This window comes from Kogia breviceps, chromosome 8 (assembly GCF_026419965.1).
Source record: "Kogia breviceps isolate mKogBre1 chromosome 8, mKogBre1 haplotype 1, whole genome shotgun sequence".
NCBI lineage: Eukaryota > Metazoa > Chordata > Mammalia > Artiodactyla > Physeteridae > Kogia > Kogia breviceps.
The window spans coordinates 781,856-799,945 of NC_081317.1; the positions used below are offsets into that span (position 1 = coordinate 781,856).

Here is an 18,090-nt window from a genome sequence, read left to right on the forward strand (position 1 = left end):
CTAAGCCCGTGCGCCACAGCTACTGAGCCTGCGCTCTAGAGCCCATGAGCCACAACTACTGAGCCCGCAGACCCAGAGCCCGTGCTCCACAAGAGAAGCCACCGCAACGAGAAGCCTGCACACCGCAGCAAAGAGTAGCCCCTGCTCGCCACAACTAGAGAAAGCCCGTGTGCAGCATCGAAAACCCAACACAGCCAGAAATAAAATCAATCAATCAATTTATTTTTAAAAAAAGACAACTTCAGTCTTAACAAAATTGAGTCTCTCAATCCATTTATTTAGATCATCTTTACCATCAGCAATGTTTCGTGGACTTTAATGTAAATAAGCTTGCACTTATTTCGTTAAATTTATTCCCAAGTATTTTATTCTTTTGTCTGCAATTTTGAATGAAATTGCTTTCTTAATTTTATTTTTGGCCTGTTTGTCAGTAATATGTAGAAATAAAATTGACTTTTGAGTATTGATCTTGTACCTTATTAGTTCTAGTAGGTTTTTTGCTTGTTGTTTACATCTGAGCATTTTGTAGAAGATCATGTTGCCTGTTAGTAGACGGTTTCCCTTCTTTCCCAGTCTGGATGCCTTTGGTTTCTTTTCTTGGGTGAGTGAACTAGATAGAACCTCTAATCCCAAGACTGAAATGGTGAGAGCAGCCATCTGTGCCTTGTTCCCAACCTCAGAGGGAAAGCGTTTGGTCTTTGACTACCAAGTACGATGATAGCTATAGGGTTTCATAGGTGCCCTTAGCATGTTGAGGAAATTCTCTCCTATCCCTAATTTGTTGAGAATATTTATTGTGAATAGGTACTGGATTTTTTCAAATGCTTTTTTCCTGCATTTATTGAAATAATCATGTGGTTTGGGAGCTTTTAAAAATTTATTTATTTATTTATTTGCGTGTGCCGGGTCTTAGTTGCTGCATGTGGGATCTTTGTTGCGGCATGTGAACTCTTAGTTGCAGCATGCGGGATCTAGTTCCCTGACCAAGGATCGAACCCGGGCCGCCTGCATTGGAAGTGTGGAGTCTTAGACACCGGACCTCCAGGGAAGTCCCTTGGTTCTTTATTATGTTAATATGGTGTATAACACTAACTAATTTTGGGGTGTTAAACTCATATTCCTGAAATAAATGATCATAATGTACCGTTCTTTCCATATGTTGCTGAATTCTGTGTGCTAACATTTTGTAGAGAATTTTTGCGTTTATATTAATGGAGGATATTGGTCTGTAGTTTTCTTGTGATGCCTCGGTGTAGTTTTGGTTTTAGGTTAATATTGGCCTCATAGGATGAGATGGGAAGTGTTTACTCCTCTCCTATTTTCTGGAGGAGTTTGTGAAGGATTGGTGTTAATTCTTCTTTAAATGTTTGGTAGAATTCACCAGCAAAACCACCTGGGCTTGGGCTTTTTTTTGGAGGGGGGAGGGTTTAAAATTACTAGTCCAATTTCCTTATAGGTATATTCATATTTTCTACTTCTTGCATCAGTTTTGGTAATTTGTATCTTTTTAGGAATTTTTCCATTTTATCTAAACTTTGAGTTATTGACATAAAGTTGTTCATAATATTCCCTGATAATCCCTTTGATTTCTGTAAGGTCAGTTGTGATGTCCCTTCTTTTACTCCTGACTTTATTTTTTCTTGATCAGTCTAGCTAAATGTTTGTTGATCTTCCCAAAGAAACAACTTGCTGTTTCATTGATTTTCTCTGTTAATTTTCTGCTTTCTATTTCAATGATTTCGCTAAGTTTTATTTTTTGCTTGCTTTTGATTTAGTTTGATCCTTTTTTCCTTAGCTCCTTGAGGTAGAAATTTAGGGTTTTAAAAAAATTTATTTATTTATTTGGCTGCGTTAGGTCTTCGCTGTGGCACATGTGGTCTCTAGCTGAGGCTCACTGGCTTAGTTGCCCCACAGCACATGGGATCTTAGTTCCCTGACCAGGGATCAAACCCGTGTCCCCTGCATTGGAAGGTGGATTCTTAACCACTGGACCACCAGGGAAGTCCCAACTTAGGTTTTAAATGTTGAGATCTGTTATCTATTCTAATATAAATGTTTACAGTTACACATTTCCCTCTAAGCTCTGCTTTAACTGCATGCTATAAATTTTGATTTTTTGTTTTCATTCAGTTTAAAATATTTTCCAATTTTCTTTTTGATTTATTCTTTGAACCTTGGATTATTTAGAAGTGTGCTGTTTTAATTTCCCAAGTATTTTTGGATTTCCAAAATCTTTCTTCTTTTTATTTCTAATTTAGCTCAATTGTGGTTAAAAAAATACGTTGCATGACTTTAAACATTTTAAATTTATGTAGACTTGTCTTATGGCACAGCATACGGTCTCAATAGGGACCCCCACCCCTCTCCCTCAGGCCAGTCCCTTCACCGGCTCCTCATGGAGAAAGAGGGGCTCCAGGGGTGCCAGTACCAGCAGACAGAATGGCCACCTTTTCCCCGGTGTACACTCCAGGTCATGGTGAGGGGCCAGAGCAGCAGAGCCAGCGCCCACCCCAGGCAACAGGGGGAAGGGGAGTCACCCACCGCGCTCCCAAGACTGTCCCTTGGGACTTCCCTGGTGGCCCAGTGGTTAAGAATCTGGCTGTCAATGCAGGGGATGCCGGTTCGAGCCCTGGTCCGGGAAGATGTCACATGCTGTGGAGCAACTAAGCCCGTGCGCCACAACTACTGAGCTTGCATTCTAGAGCCCGCGAGCCACAACTACTGAGCCCAAGCACCTAGACCCTGTGCTCCGCAACAAGGGAAGCCACCGCAATGAGAAGCCCGTGCACCGCGACAAAGAGCAGCCCCCGCTCACCACACCTAGAGAAAGCCCTCGTGCAGCAACGAAGACCCAACACAGCAAAAAATAAATAAACAAATTTATTTTAAAAACAACAACAAAACAAAACTTAGTCCTGGCTTAAAAAAAAAAAAAAGTATATCCCTTGTGAGCATGACCCCCAGTGTCGGCCCAGGCCGGGCCTGTCTGGTGCTGGGCTGGCCGAGGCTGGGCTGGGGTCCTGGACGCTGGCTGCAGACAGGAAACCCAAGGTCCCAGGCCAGGCTAGGGTTGAGTGGGGAAGGCTAACCATTTGGGAAGGCTTCCGGAGGCCCTCACACTGCCCCAGGACTGTTACTGTGGCAATCAGCATAGTAACAACGACTGTCCGCCAGGTCACATTACTCCATGGGCACTGGCGTGGCTGCCACCAGAGGGCAAGAGTTCGGGTCCCCGCTCATCCTGGACGTGGACACAGCCAGGACACTGCAGGCCTGACTCCCTCCTAGACCTGCCAGCCCCGGGGTCCCCAGGGCTGAGGAAGCAGCCCCGGCCTGGGCTCCAAGGAGGAAAGCAGGCTGCTCTGAGTTTCTGAATGCAGAACGTGGACCGCAGAAGTTAAGCATGCTGGCTCACTCCACGAGGGCGGGAACTGTCCCGCCCCCGGTCCCCTGGACGCGAGCGACCGCAGGCCGGCTGTGGGCCCTCTCGGCCTCTCTGGCTCTGCTCCTGCTGTGGGGCCCGGGCCGCAGGCAGGGGGACCTGCGCGGCAGGGCTCAGAGGAGGCTGATGGGACCCGAGGGAGGTGCGGCAGCATCGGCTGAGAGCCGAGCCGGCCCGTCTGAGCTGAGACCTGATGGGACAGGACCAGGACGGGGCGCCGCCGCACGGTGGCTCCTCGGCCCCAGGCAAAGGCCACACGGCGCAGAGATGAGGACAGTGTCCTCCCCTCCCAGGGTGACAGGTTTGAAGCGGCTGCCCCTCCCTCCCTGGCAGCTGAACCTGGGGGCCCGCAGCCCAGCCCCCTTCCCCGCCCGGCTGAGACCGGCAGCAGGTCGCGATGGCTCTCCGGAAGCTTGGCCTGCACGCCCGGCACTGGGTTGTCTCGAGTTCCGCCCGAGGCCTCAGCCCCCAGGAGCCAGCGGGACCGATGCCCACGCTGGAGGCTCCTGTGCTGGTTGATTAGTCCGGAGGTGATTTAAGCAGGAGCGCAGCGCCGTCCCCGCCCAGCCTGCCGGTAGCTTCTGACGGGTCCCGGGGCTCGCGCTCCGCCCCTGCGCTCTGGGGAGGGGTGGGGGGCGCGGCCTCTGTATGTGGGGCCAGGGCCCCACTGCCGCCGCACAGTCCACGTGCAGCCATGCTTTCCCCCGGGAAGGATGCTGGCCGGCGGTGGCTTCAGAGGCGGTGATCCCTCTAGCGACTTGCAGTGGACTGTGGCTGCGTCCACGCCTCCCGCCCTGGGTGTGAGGGCGGGGTCAGGGCCACGCCCAAGGCCCACAGGACGACTTTGCGGCCATCCCGGCTCTGCCCCGCTTTTCAAGCCTCAGAATCGAACCCTGTGCCTCGGTTTCCTTCTCCCCGCTGCTCCACAGGTGAGCAGAGGGCCTGGGGCAGAGGAGGGTCGCCAAGGGGGAGGCCGAGGTTGAGGCTCCCGCCGCGGCCCAGGGGCTCCTTACTGCCACACCGGGACACCGGGCAACCTCTTTTCTACACAAGTAGAGTTGGTTGGGTGAACTGTTGAAGCAGCTCGCTTTTGAAAAACCTTTTCATTTTCACGTGGAGCTTCACACATAGCACGGAGGGCTCCGGGGTACCCTGCGCCGAGTTTCCTGCAACGTTTGCATCTTCCGTGACGCTAGGACACCGTGACCAGGAGACCCTGGTCGTGCTGCGTCCTTTCTCGCAGGTGAGGCTCCCTGCGCCCGCCTGGCACCCAGGGAGCCGCACGGTCGGTGCGTCCCTTCGCCACAAGGGCCTCCCTCCTGCTCCCTTGAGGGCCGCACGCCCCCACCGTCTCTAACCCAGACGGCCACTAGTGAAGCAATTGAGTTGAAAGACCCTCGATTTTCCACAGAATGCGGGGATTTCCAATAAACACAAGGTGCTGTGACGCAGCCCGGCCTGTTGACTGCATTTTCTGACCGACACGCGTGGGGGCAGCACCGGCTGTTCCCGGGCTGCGTCCATCCAGGGTCTGCAGCCTGCTGGGCCCTGTGGGAACGGAGCCCGCAGGCTGTGCTGACCCCGCTCTGGAGTACCCAGGAATCTCCCCCGTGTTCCGTCTAGCTCTTTCCCAGGGTCTCAGGGGAGCCCGAGGTGACCTAGTGGGTCTGGCACCCTGGGGGCGGGCCCAGAACACGCCCTTTGAACCAGCTCCTGCGCCCTCAGGTTTGACAGCCTGTGACCCACCCTCCTGCACATGCATCCTCCAGATGCCACCGTTCCCCTGGTAACTCATTGTACAGGGAGGGGTGCAGGAGGACATCAGTGGAGCTGCCAGCAGAGCTGTGTGGGGGACAAGACCCGAAGAGACCGCAGGGACGAGCCCTAGAAGGGAAGGGGCAGGAGGAGAGGAAGATCTTTCTGGCGCGGGTTCAGACAGGCCTAGGCGCTGAGCAGTAGGTGCACGGGCTGGGGAGCCCTCCTGAGGCCCAGAAATGTCACGGCTGAGAAGGCAGGAAGCAGTGGGCTCCCCACGGAGGGAGTGGGCACTTGGGGCCTGGAAAGCCCTAGGGAGGGGCCAAGTTTGAGGTTCGCCAGCAGAGGACACTGGGTAGGGCCATGAGCTGAGCAATCTTGGGCAGTACAGAACTGCTTTGCCTTGTTTATTGAGGGGCAATATGCTCACAGAAAAGTGCAGTGATCTTTATTTTTTTAAGTCTTTTCTTCTTATTTTTAAAAAATATTTATTTATTTCTTTATTTGGCTGTGCCAGCTCTTAGTTGCTGCACATGGGATCTTCTTTGCAGCTTGCAGGATCTTTTAGCTGTGGCATGCAGGCTGTTAGTTGCAGCATGCATGAAGGATCTAGTTCCCTGACCAGGGATCGAACCTGGCCCCCTGCATTGGGAGTGAGGAGTCTTAACCACTGGACCACCAGGGAAGTCCCATTGCAGTAATCTTTAGTACATCCTGAAGACTATTGAGTCTGTTGACCTTAAGTATGAGCAAAAGTGGATTTATTGGGGAACATCAGAGGAATTGCGATTTGGGATAAGCAGGCTATAGCAAAAGCCATAGGTAAGTCCAACAAACAAAGGAGAGGAATGGTTATTTTATAGAGAATAATGAGGAAGTTGAGAGGTTTGTGTGGGTTTTGGTTTTTGTTGCTGTTGTTGTTTTTTGGTTTGTTTTTTATGAAAGCCCTTTGGAAAAAAGTGAGAGTTCAGGGTGAGGATGGTTTCTCATTGGCCAAGTTGCTGAGGTAGTTGATTTCTTGTACAAGATGCAATGTACATCTTTTCCTGTTGGGGCCTGTGATAGACGATTCTTCCCTGTTATGATTCTTCTGTTGTAGCTCGTAACTGACTGTTGACCTGAAGCAAGATAACAGCCAATTATTTTACCAGCAGCATGAGTTTATTCAGGAACAGTAAAGAATTGGAAAACAGAACAAGCAATCTAAGGTGAAGCACAAGCATGTGCAGAGAACAAAGGAGAGGAGACTCTTTTATAAAGGAGAAGTGGGAGTTGCGAGGGGCTGTTCTAAACAAAGAATCCATTGGAAGAAACTGGGAGTTGGAAGTGTGGTGGCTTTTCATTGGCTGCACTGTGATGGTCTCTCATTGGCTGGGCTATTGCTGGGAGCAAAATCTTCCTCCCTCCTGCTGGTTAGTGAGTAGTAACTTTCCTGTTGGGTCTGCAATTAGGGCTGCGCGGTAGGATGTGAGAGCTCCCCCTTCTGGCCCCCTGACTTCAGTTTAATGAGGGTTTCCTTTATTACTTTTCACAGGTCCAATGGATGAAGACCCCCAAGAGCCCGCCTGTCGCTGACCCTACGGCGGGCCCTCCGTCCTTGCTGAGCCCGGCCTCCCAGGCCCCAGCCCCTCCAGGCCCCCGGGTCGAGACCTGGGGTTCGGGGCACAGGAGCTCCCCGCCGACGTGGCGGAGCGGTGGGACACCTGCTCAGGGTTAGAGCCAACCGAGAAGGCCTGGCCCATCCCCACTGCTCACAGGCCCCGGGGGAGCCGGACCGGGACGCAACCAGACGCAGAGCCGCGGATCCCGGCGAGACCTGCTCGACCGGAAACCAGCTCCTCCTGTTGCCTTGGCCACCGCCCAGGTAGGGAACGGCCGGCGCACGCGCAGAAGGGCGCCGCTGCCAAGCGCGTCAGGTCCCGTTTTTGCGCACGCGCGCTGCGCACGCGCAGGTTGGTCGTTGACTGCTGCGCGACAGCCGCGTGGGGGCGTCAGGCCAGCCGAGCGCTCTGCGTCTCCGGGAGCCCGGCCTCCTGACGCCGCCTGCGCCCGCCCGCTCGCTTTCGCGTGTCCGCGGCCCGCCCCGCCTGGGGGCGCCTTGGCGCTGACTCGGAGCCCGGGCCGGAGCCCGGACGGTGGCGGCGGGCTGACCTGCTGGTGCTGGCGAGTGAGCGTCCGGCGGCGCCGGGCCCGAGTCTTGGCGTGTGACAGCCGGGCCGCGACAGCCGCCCCGGCACCGGACGCCCGGGACCCAGCCTCGGACACGGGCTTCTGAGACCGTGAGGAGAGGAGACGAGGCGGGGCGCTCCCACTCCCGCTGAGCGCAGAGGCCGCTCTGGCACCGCGCAGGACCCCAGTCAGGCTCGCCGCAACCCTCCGCCGGCGTCCGGTCTAGAGCAAGACCCTCCCCAGACCCCCGACCAGAGCTCCGCTCCCCTAACCGTTTCTTCCTGGCATCCTCCTCCCGAGACCCCCCCCCCCAAGTCCCCGCGGTGCCTGGAGTAGTGACCCCACCTTGTTAACCACAGTTGTCAGCGGTGGGCTTTTGCACAAGGACCTTGGACTGGGACCCTGGGCTCGGTAACGGCGGGCCCATCTGAGACCCCCTGTGCCTCCGTCTGTCCGAGGGGCCACTTGCCCTTGAATGGGAAGTAAGTTCACGCTGAACTCTGGTATTTCATTGACACCCTCAGCATTGGGTGTGTGTGGGTTTCTGGGAATAACTCCCTCAGTGGGGTTTCGGTTATCTGATTAGATCTGTATTTTAATTAGGTGGAATTTTTTTTTCTGGCCGCTGACATCTGCTACCTAATGTTTTGTCTGCCTGTCTGCTTTCTCATGTCTTCAGTCGTCTGTCCTTCCTCAAGCTGGCCTCTTGAGCTGAGACATTCAGAAGGTTTCTTCTCAAACCCATTTCGTTTGGATAAACTTTGCCCCGTCACCATGTAAAAGTACTTCTTCCTCTGATTCGGGTGTATGTCCCAAATGCTGCTTTTCTTTTACTTCTGCCTAGAATCAGGAGGTTTTTGTCCAGCCACTGATAGGAGACCAAAGTAGGAAAAAAACCCAAAACAATTAATATGATCTTCCCTACCTTCATTCTGTAATTTCTGAGTCTCATGGTCTCATAAAAATTAAGGAAAAACAAAACTCTTATGCCTTTTCCCCAGACAGTCCCAGCAACAGGTCCCTTCTGGTTCTTAAGTTTCTTTCACATCACTGATCCCGAAGTTAAGTTGTGAACATTTAACTTGACCTCACTTCAATAAATGTGCCTGCTGGGGGATTCTCTGGTGGCTCAGTGGTTGAGAATCTGCCTGCAGTGCAGGGGACACGGGTTCGAGCCCTGGTCTGGAAAGATCCCACATGCCGCGGAGCAACTAAGCCTGTGCGCCACAAGTACTGAGTCTGTGCTCTACAGCCCGCGAGCCACAACTACTGAAGCCCACGTGCCACAACTACTGAAACCTGCGTGCCTAGAGCCTGTGCTCTGCAACAAGAGAAGCCACCTCAGTGAGAAGCCCGTGCACCGCAATGAAGAGTAGACCCCATTCGCCACAACTAGAGAAGGACCGTGCTGAGCAACGAAAACCCAAAGTAGCCAAAAATAAATAAATGAAATAAATTTAAAAACAGAAAAAAGGGCTTCCCTGGTGGCGCAGTGATTGAGAATCCGCCTGCCGATGCAGGAGACACGGGTTCGTGCCCTGGTCCGGGAAGATCCCACATGCTGCGGAGCAACTAAGCCCGTGAGCCATGGCCGCTAGGCCTGTGCGTCCGGAGCCTGTGCTCCACAACGGGAGAGGCCACAACAGTGAGAGGCCCACATACCGCAAAAAAAAAAAATAAAATAAAATAAAAACAGAAAAAATTCTACATGTGCCTGCTGCAGTCGCTGTGGTCATATTACAAGGCCTGGTGGGTCAGGAGTATCCCGGGGCGACTACCATAGTCAGTTTGTCTTCTTCGGTTGGTTCTGAACCTGCCTTTCAGAAGGTCTTTTTTTTTTTTTTTTTTGGCCGAACCAGGCAGAATGCAGGATGTTAGTTACCCGACCAGGGATCAAACCCATGCCCCCTGCACTGGAAGCGTGGAGTCCAAACCACAGGACTGCCAGGAAATTCCAAGTTGGACCTTCTTTTTTTCAGGAGTTCTTTAATGCCACCCAAGGAACTTGTACATATGGAGGGGCGGAAGGCATGAGTGCAGCCGGCACCGCGGCTCCAGGGGTCCCGGGCTGCAGGGCCGAGGCGAGGCTGGCGGAGCCTGAGTCAGCACACGCGCGCTGCCGCTCTTTTCCCGCTGCCCACGTGTCGGCCAGAAACGGTCTCCGCGTGGGTTTGCATTCTCCTCGAACGTGGGCCCGTGCGGTGTGTCGTCTGCAGCAGTATCGTCCCAGCCTGCGGCCCCGGCCGAGAGGCAACTTCCTCCGGTTCAAAAGCAGCAGAGCCCACGCTGGGCCTCCGGAACTCCTCGTCGTCCCCACGGAGTGTGTCACGGTGGGAGAGGTTTCCAGCTGTGCTCTTTTCAGTAAAAATGTCACTGTCTGTCTCTCTCTCTCAGAAATGGAAGCAGCTGTCGAGGTTACAGCGGAACGTGGTCCTCTTCCTGCTGGCGTTCCTGATGCTCTGCGGCCTCCTGTCCTACATCAGTGTGGCCGACGAGTGGAAAGGTACCAGCTCCACGATTCCGCAGCGACCCGTGGGGGTTCCTGAGGGCGCACTAAGCGGCAGCAGCGCGATCTCGCAGCTGCAGGAGGCATAGACGTCAGCACGTTGGCAGGAAGTCGAAATACAGAGAAGCCTAGAGTGCTCCCAAGCCCCGGCTAGGAGGTGGCTGTTAACTTGGGGTTGTGCGACTGTTTCGCAAATGTCTGCTGTGAGGACCGGCATCTCACCCTGTCTGTCTCACAGTGAGGTTCAGGTCCTGAGGCTGAGCGCTGAGGCTGAACGCGTTGCGTGGATTTCCTAACACGCGCTACCGGGAGCTGGGAAGGGCCGGGCAGGGTGCCCAGTGAAGAGGTGCAGGGTCCCTTCTGAACTGCTCTAGGGTGGCTTCTTTGAGGAGGAAAGCTAAAGAGCCGCTGTAGCTTTGCTCCAGTAAATGGCCCGTGTGCCACCTCGTGCCCTTCCCGAACCGGGAAACACGAAGGCAGAGTAACGGGGATGTGGGCGGGGATAAGGACAGAAACTGCCAGGTGCTTTGGAAGAGAAAGGTTTGATTCCCTTTGGCCATTCTCGAATTGCTTGAAGTGCCCTCTTCGGAGGTCCCGCCGCGTCCTTCCACGCGGAGCCTTAGTTGTGTGGATGCTCTCCGGGCTTTGTGGCGAATCCGAGATAAAGGAGATTCTCTCGTTTAGCCGTGGGCAGCAGGTCGGCGGAAGGGCCGAAGGTGAGACCCGCAAATCCACCCGTCTTGCCAGCTCCTCGGAGAGCAGCCGAGAACCCGGAAGAAACCTTCGCGGGGGCGTCACCTCAGGTACTGTGAATAAGCTGTACGCGGAGTTGTGGCCCGGGCCCGTGGCAGAAGCACTCGGAACAGTACGTGCTGTTTCAGAGCGACTGGGAAGGATTCTTCTTCTTACCGTTTGTTTGAGGTTTTAACCTCACACTCCTTCCTCTGGGCTGGTTGGATGAAGGAGACGGGGGGAAAGGAAGAGGGCCATTCTCTCCCTCATTTTCTTTGTGCATCTGCTGTGCCGGATCCTTGGTAGGTGTGAACGAGAGCCGTCCCTTTTCTGTGGGAGCTACTGGCGGGGGACACTCAGGCGGGCGCTGCTCTCGGGACCCGCCCAGACCGAGTTGCTGGGGGCCCGAGCAGCAGTCGGGGCCTGGGAGAGAGGTTTGGGAGCACGCAGGTGCGTGCTGCCTGTTGTCCAGAAAGGGGGAGGGAGGGGCGAGGCCTAGTCCTGGGGCGCCTTCCCGGGGGGGTGGGTGTGGGGAGGTGGGGCGGGAGGAGGACATGGAGACTAGAGGGCAGTCTGGGCAGCCGGAGAGCCAGGGAGAGTCCCCTGCAAAGGGCGGTGGCTGCAGGGGGGATGGCCTTGGAGAGCCCGGGGCGCTCTGCACCTGGGGACACCCTCCACTGCGGGTTGGGGTGTCCGTCCATGTGCTCCGAGGGCCCCCCAGGGAGAGGATCCTGGGACAGGTGCTGCAGGGCTGCCCCGGGGAGAGGCAGGCGGCCGTCCTCCCCGTGTCTTACTGGAGGGTCTGTGGGTAGAAGAGGGAATTTCTCCCTTTGGAGCCGTGAGCGTTCTCTCCGCCACTTCTGTGGCTGCTCTTTTGCCTGCTGACCTGCACAGTCCTGTGAAAGCGGAACGCGGCACGTTTCCCCACCGAGAGACACCTTCCCACACCTCAGCGTCCACGACCCGTCTCTGGTGTCTAGGAGGGGCTGGACGTGAAGGGCTGAACGCCCGTGTCTCCCCTGGCACAAGTCCTGGGGCCGCTCGGACCTTCTCTTCCGCTCAGACGCCAGCACTCGTCCCCAGGACGTGTTTGAGCGATGCAGCTTTGTTTCGGACAGACCCGCGCTCTTGACCCGGGGGACCCAGCTTGGTGGGGTTTGAATCTTTGGAAGGAGAATGTCTTCCGGGATGCTCCATGAGGTTTCCACGGATGCTGAAAAGCAGAGACCTTTCCACTCACCAGTCAGCGTCCTCACTTCCTGGAGGAGTTGCCAGTCACGCACACTGTTCAGGGCTGGCTGGGAGCCGGGAGGGGCACTGCCCTCCCCGCAGCGCTCTGTCACTGACCGGCCACCTCTGCCACACCCTTCCGAGGATGCAGCTGGGGCGTCCGGGCGCGGGCCTGCGACGGTACTGTCTGCGGCTCCATCCGTGGGGCCGTGCTGGCTCTCACCCTGCAGGCCCTGCTACCCTCAGGCTCTGACACGGGGAAAGGTCCCTGCCAGGGGCTCAACCCGCGGTGCAGGGTGGCACGTGCCCGTCGGCAGAGCCTCCATCCGGGTGGTCAGGGCCGGGAGCTGGCGAGTAAGGGGCTCCTCCCAGAGCTGCCTGTCGTACGAGACAGGACAGTGATTTCCGCTGGGCAGTCGCAGCCGCTCCGCCAGTCCGCAGCGCTCCCTGCGTGGGGCCGGTCAGACCGGGGGCCGCGTCCCCGACGCGCGAGTGAATCATTTCACGAGTGACTCCGGTCTCTTCTTGGCTCTGTCCAGAAGCCTCCAAGGCATTTCCGACGGGGACCACCCAACCTGCAGATTAGAGCCCCCGACGGAGACGCCAAGGGCCAGAGGCAGGAGGAGGCCCAGAGGAGGGCAGAGGCAGCCGGCGCGGCTCGCTGGAAAGACGACGCGCAGGGAAACCGCGCCAGGTACCAGGAGCCGCAGAGCGGGACCGAGTGGGGCCTCAGAGGCCGTCAGGCGGTCTCGTGGTGTTTCTTTTCCTGGAGAGCGAAGAGGAGCGGCCTGACGCGTAACGCGCCTTCTGCAGATCGCGTGTGCCCCGTGGGGGGTGGGAAGGCGGGGCAGGGCCCCCTCGTGTGGAGGCCGAGTCTGAGCCCAGCTAGGCTGTGACCTCGACCTCGAGCTCGGGGCATCAGCACCTCGGCCCCTGCTCTGAGCGCGCGCTCCTCCCGCTCCAGCTGGACGGGCGCAGGGACCGCGCCGGAGCAGGGCACCCAGCTCCCTCCGAGAAAGACGGAGGCCCCGCCCAGGCCTTCCCCGCAGGCCCTCAGGCCAAGGAGCAGGCCAGGTAAGGTCCGGCCTGCGCCCTCTCGGGCCTCCCCCGGGCACTCTGAGGGTGGGGGCGTGTGGACACGCACAAGAGCGGCGGGGCGGCGGGGGGCTCCCGCCGTCCCTCCGCGCGCCGCTCAGCCTTGGACACACAGGTGCGAGGATGAGCGCGTCTCGGCGTCAGCACCCCTCAGAGCTTTGGTGACGACGTGGGGCTCCTCGGCGGCTGTCGTCCCGTGTCCGGCGCTGCAGCCGCACGGGAACGTGTGTGCGGGAGGCTCGTTTCCCGCCTGTGTCCGGGCAGCCAGGGGCCTGGGTGCTGCGGTCCTCATGTCGCCCCTTGAGGGGTCAGCCTCTCCTGTTCCCATTCCACGGAGAGGAGAACCGAGTCTGGGTCCCCGCCGGGACCCTCTGCTCTCGGTGCTGGAGCCCCCAGGGAGGACAGGAGAGCCCGGAGTGGGGACTCGTGGCCACGCACGTGGGGACACGGGGAGACCGTGTGGGGTTAGAAATGGACGGCAGAGCCGTGGGTGTCGACGCTGACGGGACGTGTGGTGAAGCCGTGGACACGTGTGTTCCCCTGCGCGGTAGCCCCGTGTGTGCGTTGGTCCCCCCACGTGGGGCAGGAAGCAGCCTCTGGATGCGCCCCGAGGGTGCCCTGGGGAGTGTCCGAGCGGCCTTGGCGGTGTCTGCTCCTCGTTGGAAGTGCCCGCGGCTCATCGGGCAGGGCGCAGCACTGTCCGGGTCACCAGTGCCTGTCACGTTTGAGGTCCCCAAACCAGACTGCACGTCGCAGCCGTACTGGTCCCGCGGCCTCCGATGCTTTGCTCTGCAAGTGTTCACTGCCCCCCGAGGGTGGTCCCCGCCGGGCCCCGGTGGGGGCGGCTGGGCCCGGGCCAGGCAGCGCGTCCTGCTCAGACCTTCACTGCAGCCGTGGTGGCCCCCGTCGGCCTCACTGTCCGTGGGGCCGCAGGACCGCTCTGTCCGGGCACCCACGCCCCGCTTCCCTCCTCGCAGCCCCGCAGAACGAGTGCCAGAAGGCCGTGGTCGCCGCGTTCCGGCACGCGTGGGCCGGATACCGCAAGTTCGCCTGGGGCCACGACGAGCTGAAGCCCGTGTCCAAGTCCTTCAGCGAGTGGTTCGGCCTCGGCCTCACGCTGATCGACGCCCTGGACACCATGTGGATTTTGGGTCTGAAGAAAGGTATCTGCTCATCCCTAGCATGAGGGCCGAGCTCTCATGCGTGACCCTCGGGCCCGAGCGAGCCTGGGCTGGGCGGTGTCCACGCGCCGTGTCCCACTGGGCTGCGCCTCCCCTCGTCCTGGGTGCCAGGGTGGCCGTGCTGGCCCTGGGCGGGTCCTTTGTCCCCTCACATCCAGGCGGCCAGGGGATGCTCGGGACAGGCGTCCCCTGCGCCCCCTGCCGAGAGCTGAGTGAGGCTGTAGGTGGGCTTCCAGGGGCGTTCCCAGCCCGTGTTTCTGTTGCAGTCAGGCGGGGCCCGGTGGTGGGAGGTGACACGTGATCTGACGGAGTCGCCAGCGCCCCGAATCTCTCCCTAATGTCCTCCTGTGCCGCGCAGATGGGGCTCAGTTGGGATGGCGTGTCTCTAGGTGGTTCTAAACTGGCATTTTAAACCTCTGCTTTAAGTTTGCTGATGGGCTGAAGACCGCCTGCCCCTCACTCACCCTCGTGGCCTCTGTAGCGTGGCTGTGATTGTCGAGCACTTGACCTCGTGCTGCATGGCCTTCCCCCAGCTGCACACTGGCTCCGTTTTATTTGCGGGATTGGAAGCCTTCAGGGTCCCCTCTTGCACTGGGAAGTGACGTTGAAACCCTGCAGGGGGTGCGTGTGGCCCCAGAGGGAGCGGTCAGGGAAACGCTTGGACTGTGAATTTGTTCCTGAATCTGTGCTGTTTCACGTGATAGAATTTGAAGAAGCCAGGAGGTGGGTGTCCCAGAGGTTATTGTTTCAGAAAAACGTGGACGTCAACCTGTTTGAGAGCACCATCCGGATCCTGGGGGGTCTTCTGAGCGCCTTCCACTTGTCCGGGGATGTCCTCTTTCTGAAAAAGGCTGTGAGTGTCCCGGCACCAGGTCGGCTCCCGTCCTGGGGGCACTGGGGTCTCGAGTGCTGCACAGTCGGTCCTTTTCTCGTGGGGTCAGGGTGGGGAGGCGTTTGTTCGCAGTCTCCTCTCCCCCCCACGCACTCGAGTCTGTTTCCGTGCACGTGCGCGGCTCAAGTGGCCCTGCCGCCTGCAGGCATGGTCACTCCGGGCTGGTTGAGTCCAGCTCGGTGTTTGCAGCTCTTCAGGGGTGGGGCCACGTGAAGCCAGCAAACTCATCTCTCCAGTGGATTAGATGGAAACGGGTGACGGGTTAGTGTCATGCCATGGCGACAGGCCACTCTGGGACAGGAATCATTGACTCATCGCTGTGTTGTGTATCAGGACGATTTTGGAAATCGGTTAATGCCTGCGTTCCAAACACCCTCTAAGATTCCGTATTCCGATGTAAACATCGGCACTGGAGTTGCCCACCCACCGCTTTGGACTTCTGACAGCACGGTGGCCGAGGTGACAAGCATTCAGCTGGAGTTCCGAGAGCTCTCTCGTCTCACGGGAGTTAAGAAATTTCAGGTACGGAGGGGCTGTGCTTCCAGCTGGAGCGGGTTTGCAGCGGGGCTGTCTCTGCTTCAGTGGAGCATCTGGGCCCCTGGCTGGCTGTGCTGTTTACACTTTGGACTCAGGGATCCTCCCCTTGCCCTTGCCGGGGTTGGGCAGGGCTTGGCAGGGAAGTTCACTGGCTCCCCAGCCAGCTCTGATTGATGGACTTTTCAGTCGGGATAGAAGCACGTTTGCTCTAACTGTGAGGTTTCCCATGTGGGTATGCAGATCTCTGTTACTGGGAAACATCTGGGTGTAGATTGAGTGACCCCAGTTTTCTGGGTCCCACCTCCACATTCCATCCACTGATAGTCATGTTTCCACCCAGGACAATCCTACTGTCCTCAGTCCTTGAGTTTATTACACCTACAACTTTCCTGGTATATTGTCAGGTACATGTTCTGTTTTGGGCATAAGTAGTTGCCATGTTACTCAGCTTACCACAAAAACTAACAGCAAAGGGGTGTAGCAATTGATGATAGGAACAAAAGTTAATGAAATACAGAGCTTAGGTGTAATGGAAAAGCTCAGTGAAGCCAAAGAAGAGGATAGGTTGTCAGCTGCATGGCAGAGTCGGCAGCACCAAGCTATCATTCCCCCAACAGAAACATGCACACACACAGAATCAGAAACATCACAGCCAGTTTTCAACAACAGCAACAACAAAATCACAAGGAAAATTTTAAAAGTAGGAAAGTATGGTCCACTCAAAGGAACAAAATTAGTTGATAGAAACCATCCCAGAAGAACTTCAGACATCAGAATATTAGAAAAAGACTTTAAGAGAATTGTCTTAGGGCTTCCCTGGTGGCGCAGTGGTTGAGAATCCGCCTGCTGATGCAGGGGACACGGGTTCGTGCCCCAGTCCAGGAAGATCCCACATGCCGCGGAGCGGCTGGGCCCGTGAGTCATGGCCGCTGAGCCTGCGCCTCCGGAACCTGTGCTCCGCAACAAGAGAGGCCACAACAGTGAGAGGCCCGCGTACCGGAAAAAAAAAAAAAAAAAAAAGAGAATTGTCTTAGAAATGCTAAAAGAGCTCAAGGAAAAACATGCACATGGAAGTAAAGGAAATCCAAAAAATAATGTATGAACAAAATGAGAATATCAATAAGGAGAAACTATTAAAAGCAAATAAAGTCTCATACTGAAAAGTACATTAACTGAAATGAAAAATTGATTAGAGGGTTCAATAGGTTTGAGCAGGGAAGAGAAAGAAAGTGAAGTTGGGGTAGGATTATTGAAACTAGTGTGAAGAGCAGAAAGGGAAAAGACTGAAGAACAGTGAACAGAGACCAAGGGACCTCTGGGATCCCATCCTAAGTGGTCCCCACGTGTGCATTATAGTAGTCTCAAAGAGAAGAGAGGGAATGGCAAAATGAATATTTGAAAAACTATTGTTAAAAACTTAACCACATTTGATGAAAGATATGAACCTACAACTCCAAGAAGTTCAATGAACTCCAAGGATCAAGTCAAAGAGACTCACACCAAGACACTTTAATGATCAAATTGCTGAACGACAAAGAGAGAATCTTGAAAATAGCATGAAATGCCTTGTTATGTACAAGCAGTCTTCAGTAGGATTAACAGATACTTTCTCATCAGAAAACCATAGAGACCAGAAAGCAGTGGTATATTTAAAGGGGTGGGGGGACTTCCCTGGTGGTGCAGTGGTTAAGAATCCACATGCCAGTGCAGGGGACACGGGTTCAAGCCCTGGTCTGGGAAGATCCCACATGCCACGGAGCAAGTAAGCCTGTGCGCCACAACTACTGAGCCTCTGCTCTAGAGCCTGCAAGCCACAACTACTGAAACCCGTGCACCCAGAGCCCTGCTCCACAACAAGAGAAGCCTGCGGACCGCAACCAAGAGTAGCTCCTGCTCACCGCAACTAGAGAAAGCCCACACGCAGCAACAAAGACCCAACACGGCCAAAAATAAATAAAATAAATTTTAAAAATAAAGTGATGGGGGAAAAATTGTCAACCAAAAATTCTATATCCAGTAAAACTGACCTTCAAAAATGTGGGAGAATTTAAGGCATTCCCAGGTAAACAATAGCTGAGGGAGTTTGTTGCCACCAGACCTGGCCTACGAGAAATGCTCAAGGTAGTCCTTAAGATTTAAATGAAAGGACATTAGTACCTCAAAGCCATAGAGAGAGGGGCTTCCCTGGTGGCGCAGTGGTTGAGAATCCGCCTGCAGATGCAGGAGACACGGGTTCGTGCCCTGGTCCGGGAAGATCCCACGTGCCGTGGAGCGACTGGGCCCGTGAGCCATGGCCGCTGGGCCTGCGCGTCCAGAGCCTGTGCTCCGCAATGGGAGAGGCCACAACAGTGAGAGGCCCGCATACCGCAAAAAAAAAAAAAAAAAAAAAAAAAAAAAAAGCCATAGAGAGAAATAAAGGTTTGTGGTAAAGGCAAAAACCATGGGCAAGTATAAAAACCAGTATTAACTGTATTTTTGGTTATGACTCCACTTTTTATTTACTACATGATTTGGAAGACAAATGCATAAACAATAATTACAAATGCATGTA

The 18,090-nt window shown here is 55.8% G+C and overlaps 1 protein-coding gene across 3 annotated transcripts; it reads left to right on the forward strand.

Annotated features, from left to right (window-relative positions):
• The first annotated feature begins 7,261 nt into the window (after positions 1 to 7,261).
• LOC131761490 (endoplasmic reticulum mannosyl-oligosaccharide 1,2-alpha-mannosidase-like) lies at positions 7,262 to 16,349 on the forward strand. Of its 3 annotated transcripts, XM_067040241.1 has the most exons (7): positions 7,262 to 7,848; positions 9,761 to 9,869; positions 10,557 to 10,675; positions 12,374 to 12,528; positions 12,799 to 12,908; positions 13,907 to 14,092; positions 14,815 to 16,349. In XM_067040241.1, the coding sequence occupies exons 2-7, from the start codon at positions 9,821 to 9,823 to the stop codon at positions 15,213 to 15,215; spliced, it is 1,020 nt and encodes a 339-aa protein (XP_066896342.1). In that variant the 5' UTR covers positions 7,262 to 7,848; positions 9,761 to 9,820; the 3' UTR covers positions 15,216 to 16,349. The 3 variants fall into 3 exon arrangements, with proteins under 3 accessions (XP_066896342.1, XP_066896341.1, XP_066896343.1); XM_067040240.1 differs by lacking the exon at positions 7,262 to 7,848 and having other exon boundaries at positions 9,635 to 9,869; positions 14,815 to 15,299; XM_067040242.1 differs by lacking the exons at positions 7,262 to 7,848; positions 14,815 to 16,349 and adding an exon at positions 14,377 to 14,478 and having other exon boundaries at positions 9,635 to 9,869.
• Positions 16,350 to 18,090: the final 1,741 nt, after the last annotated feature.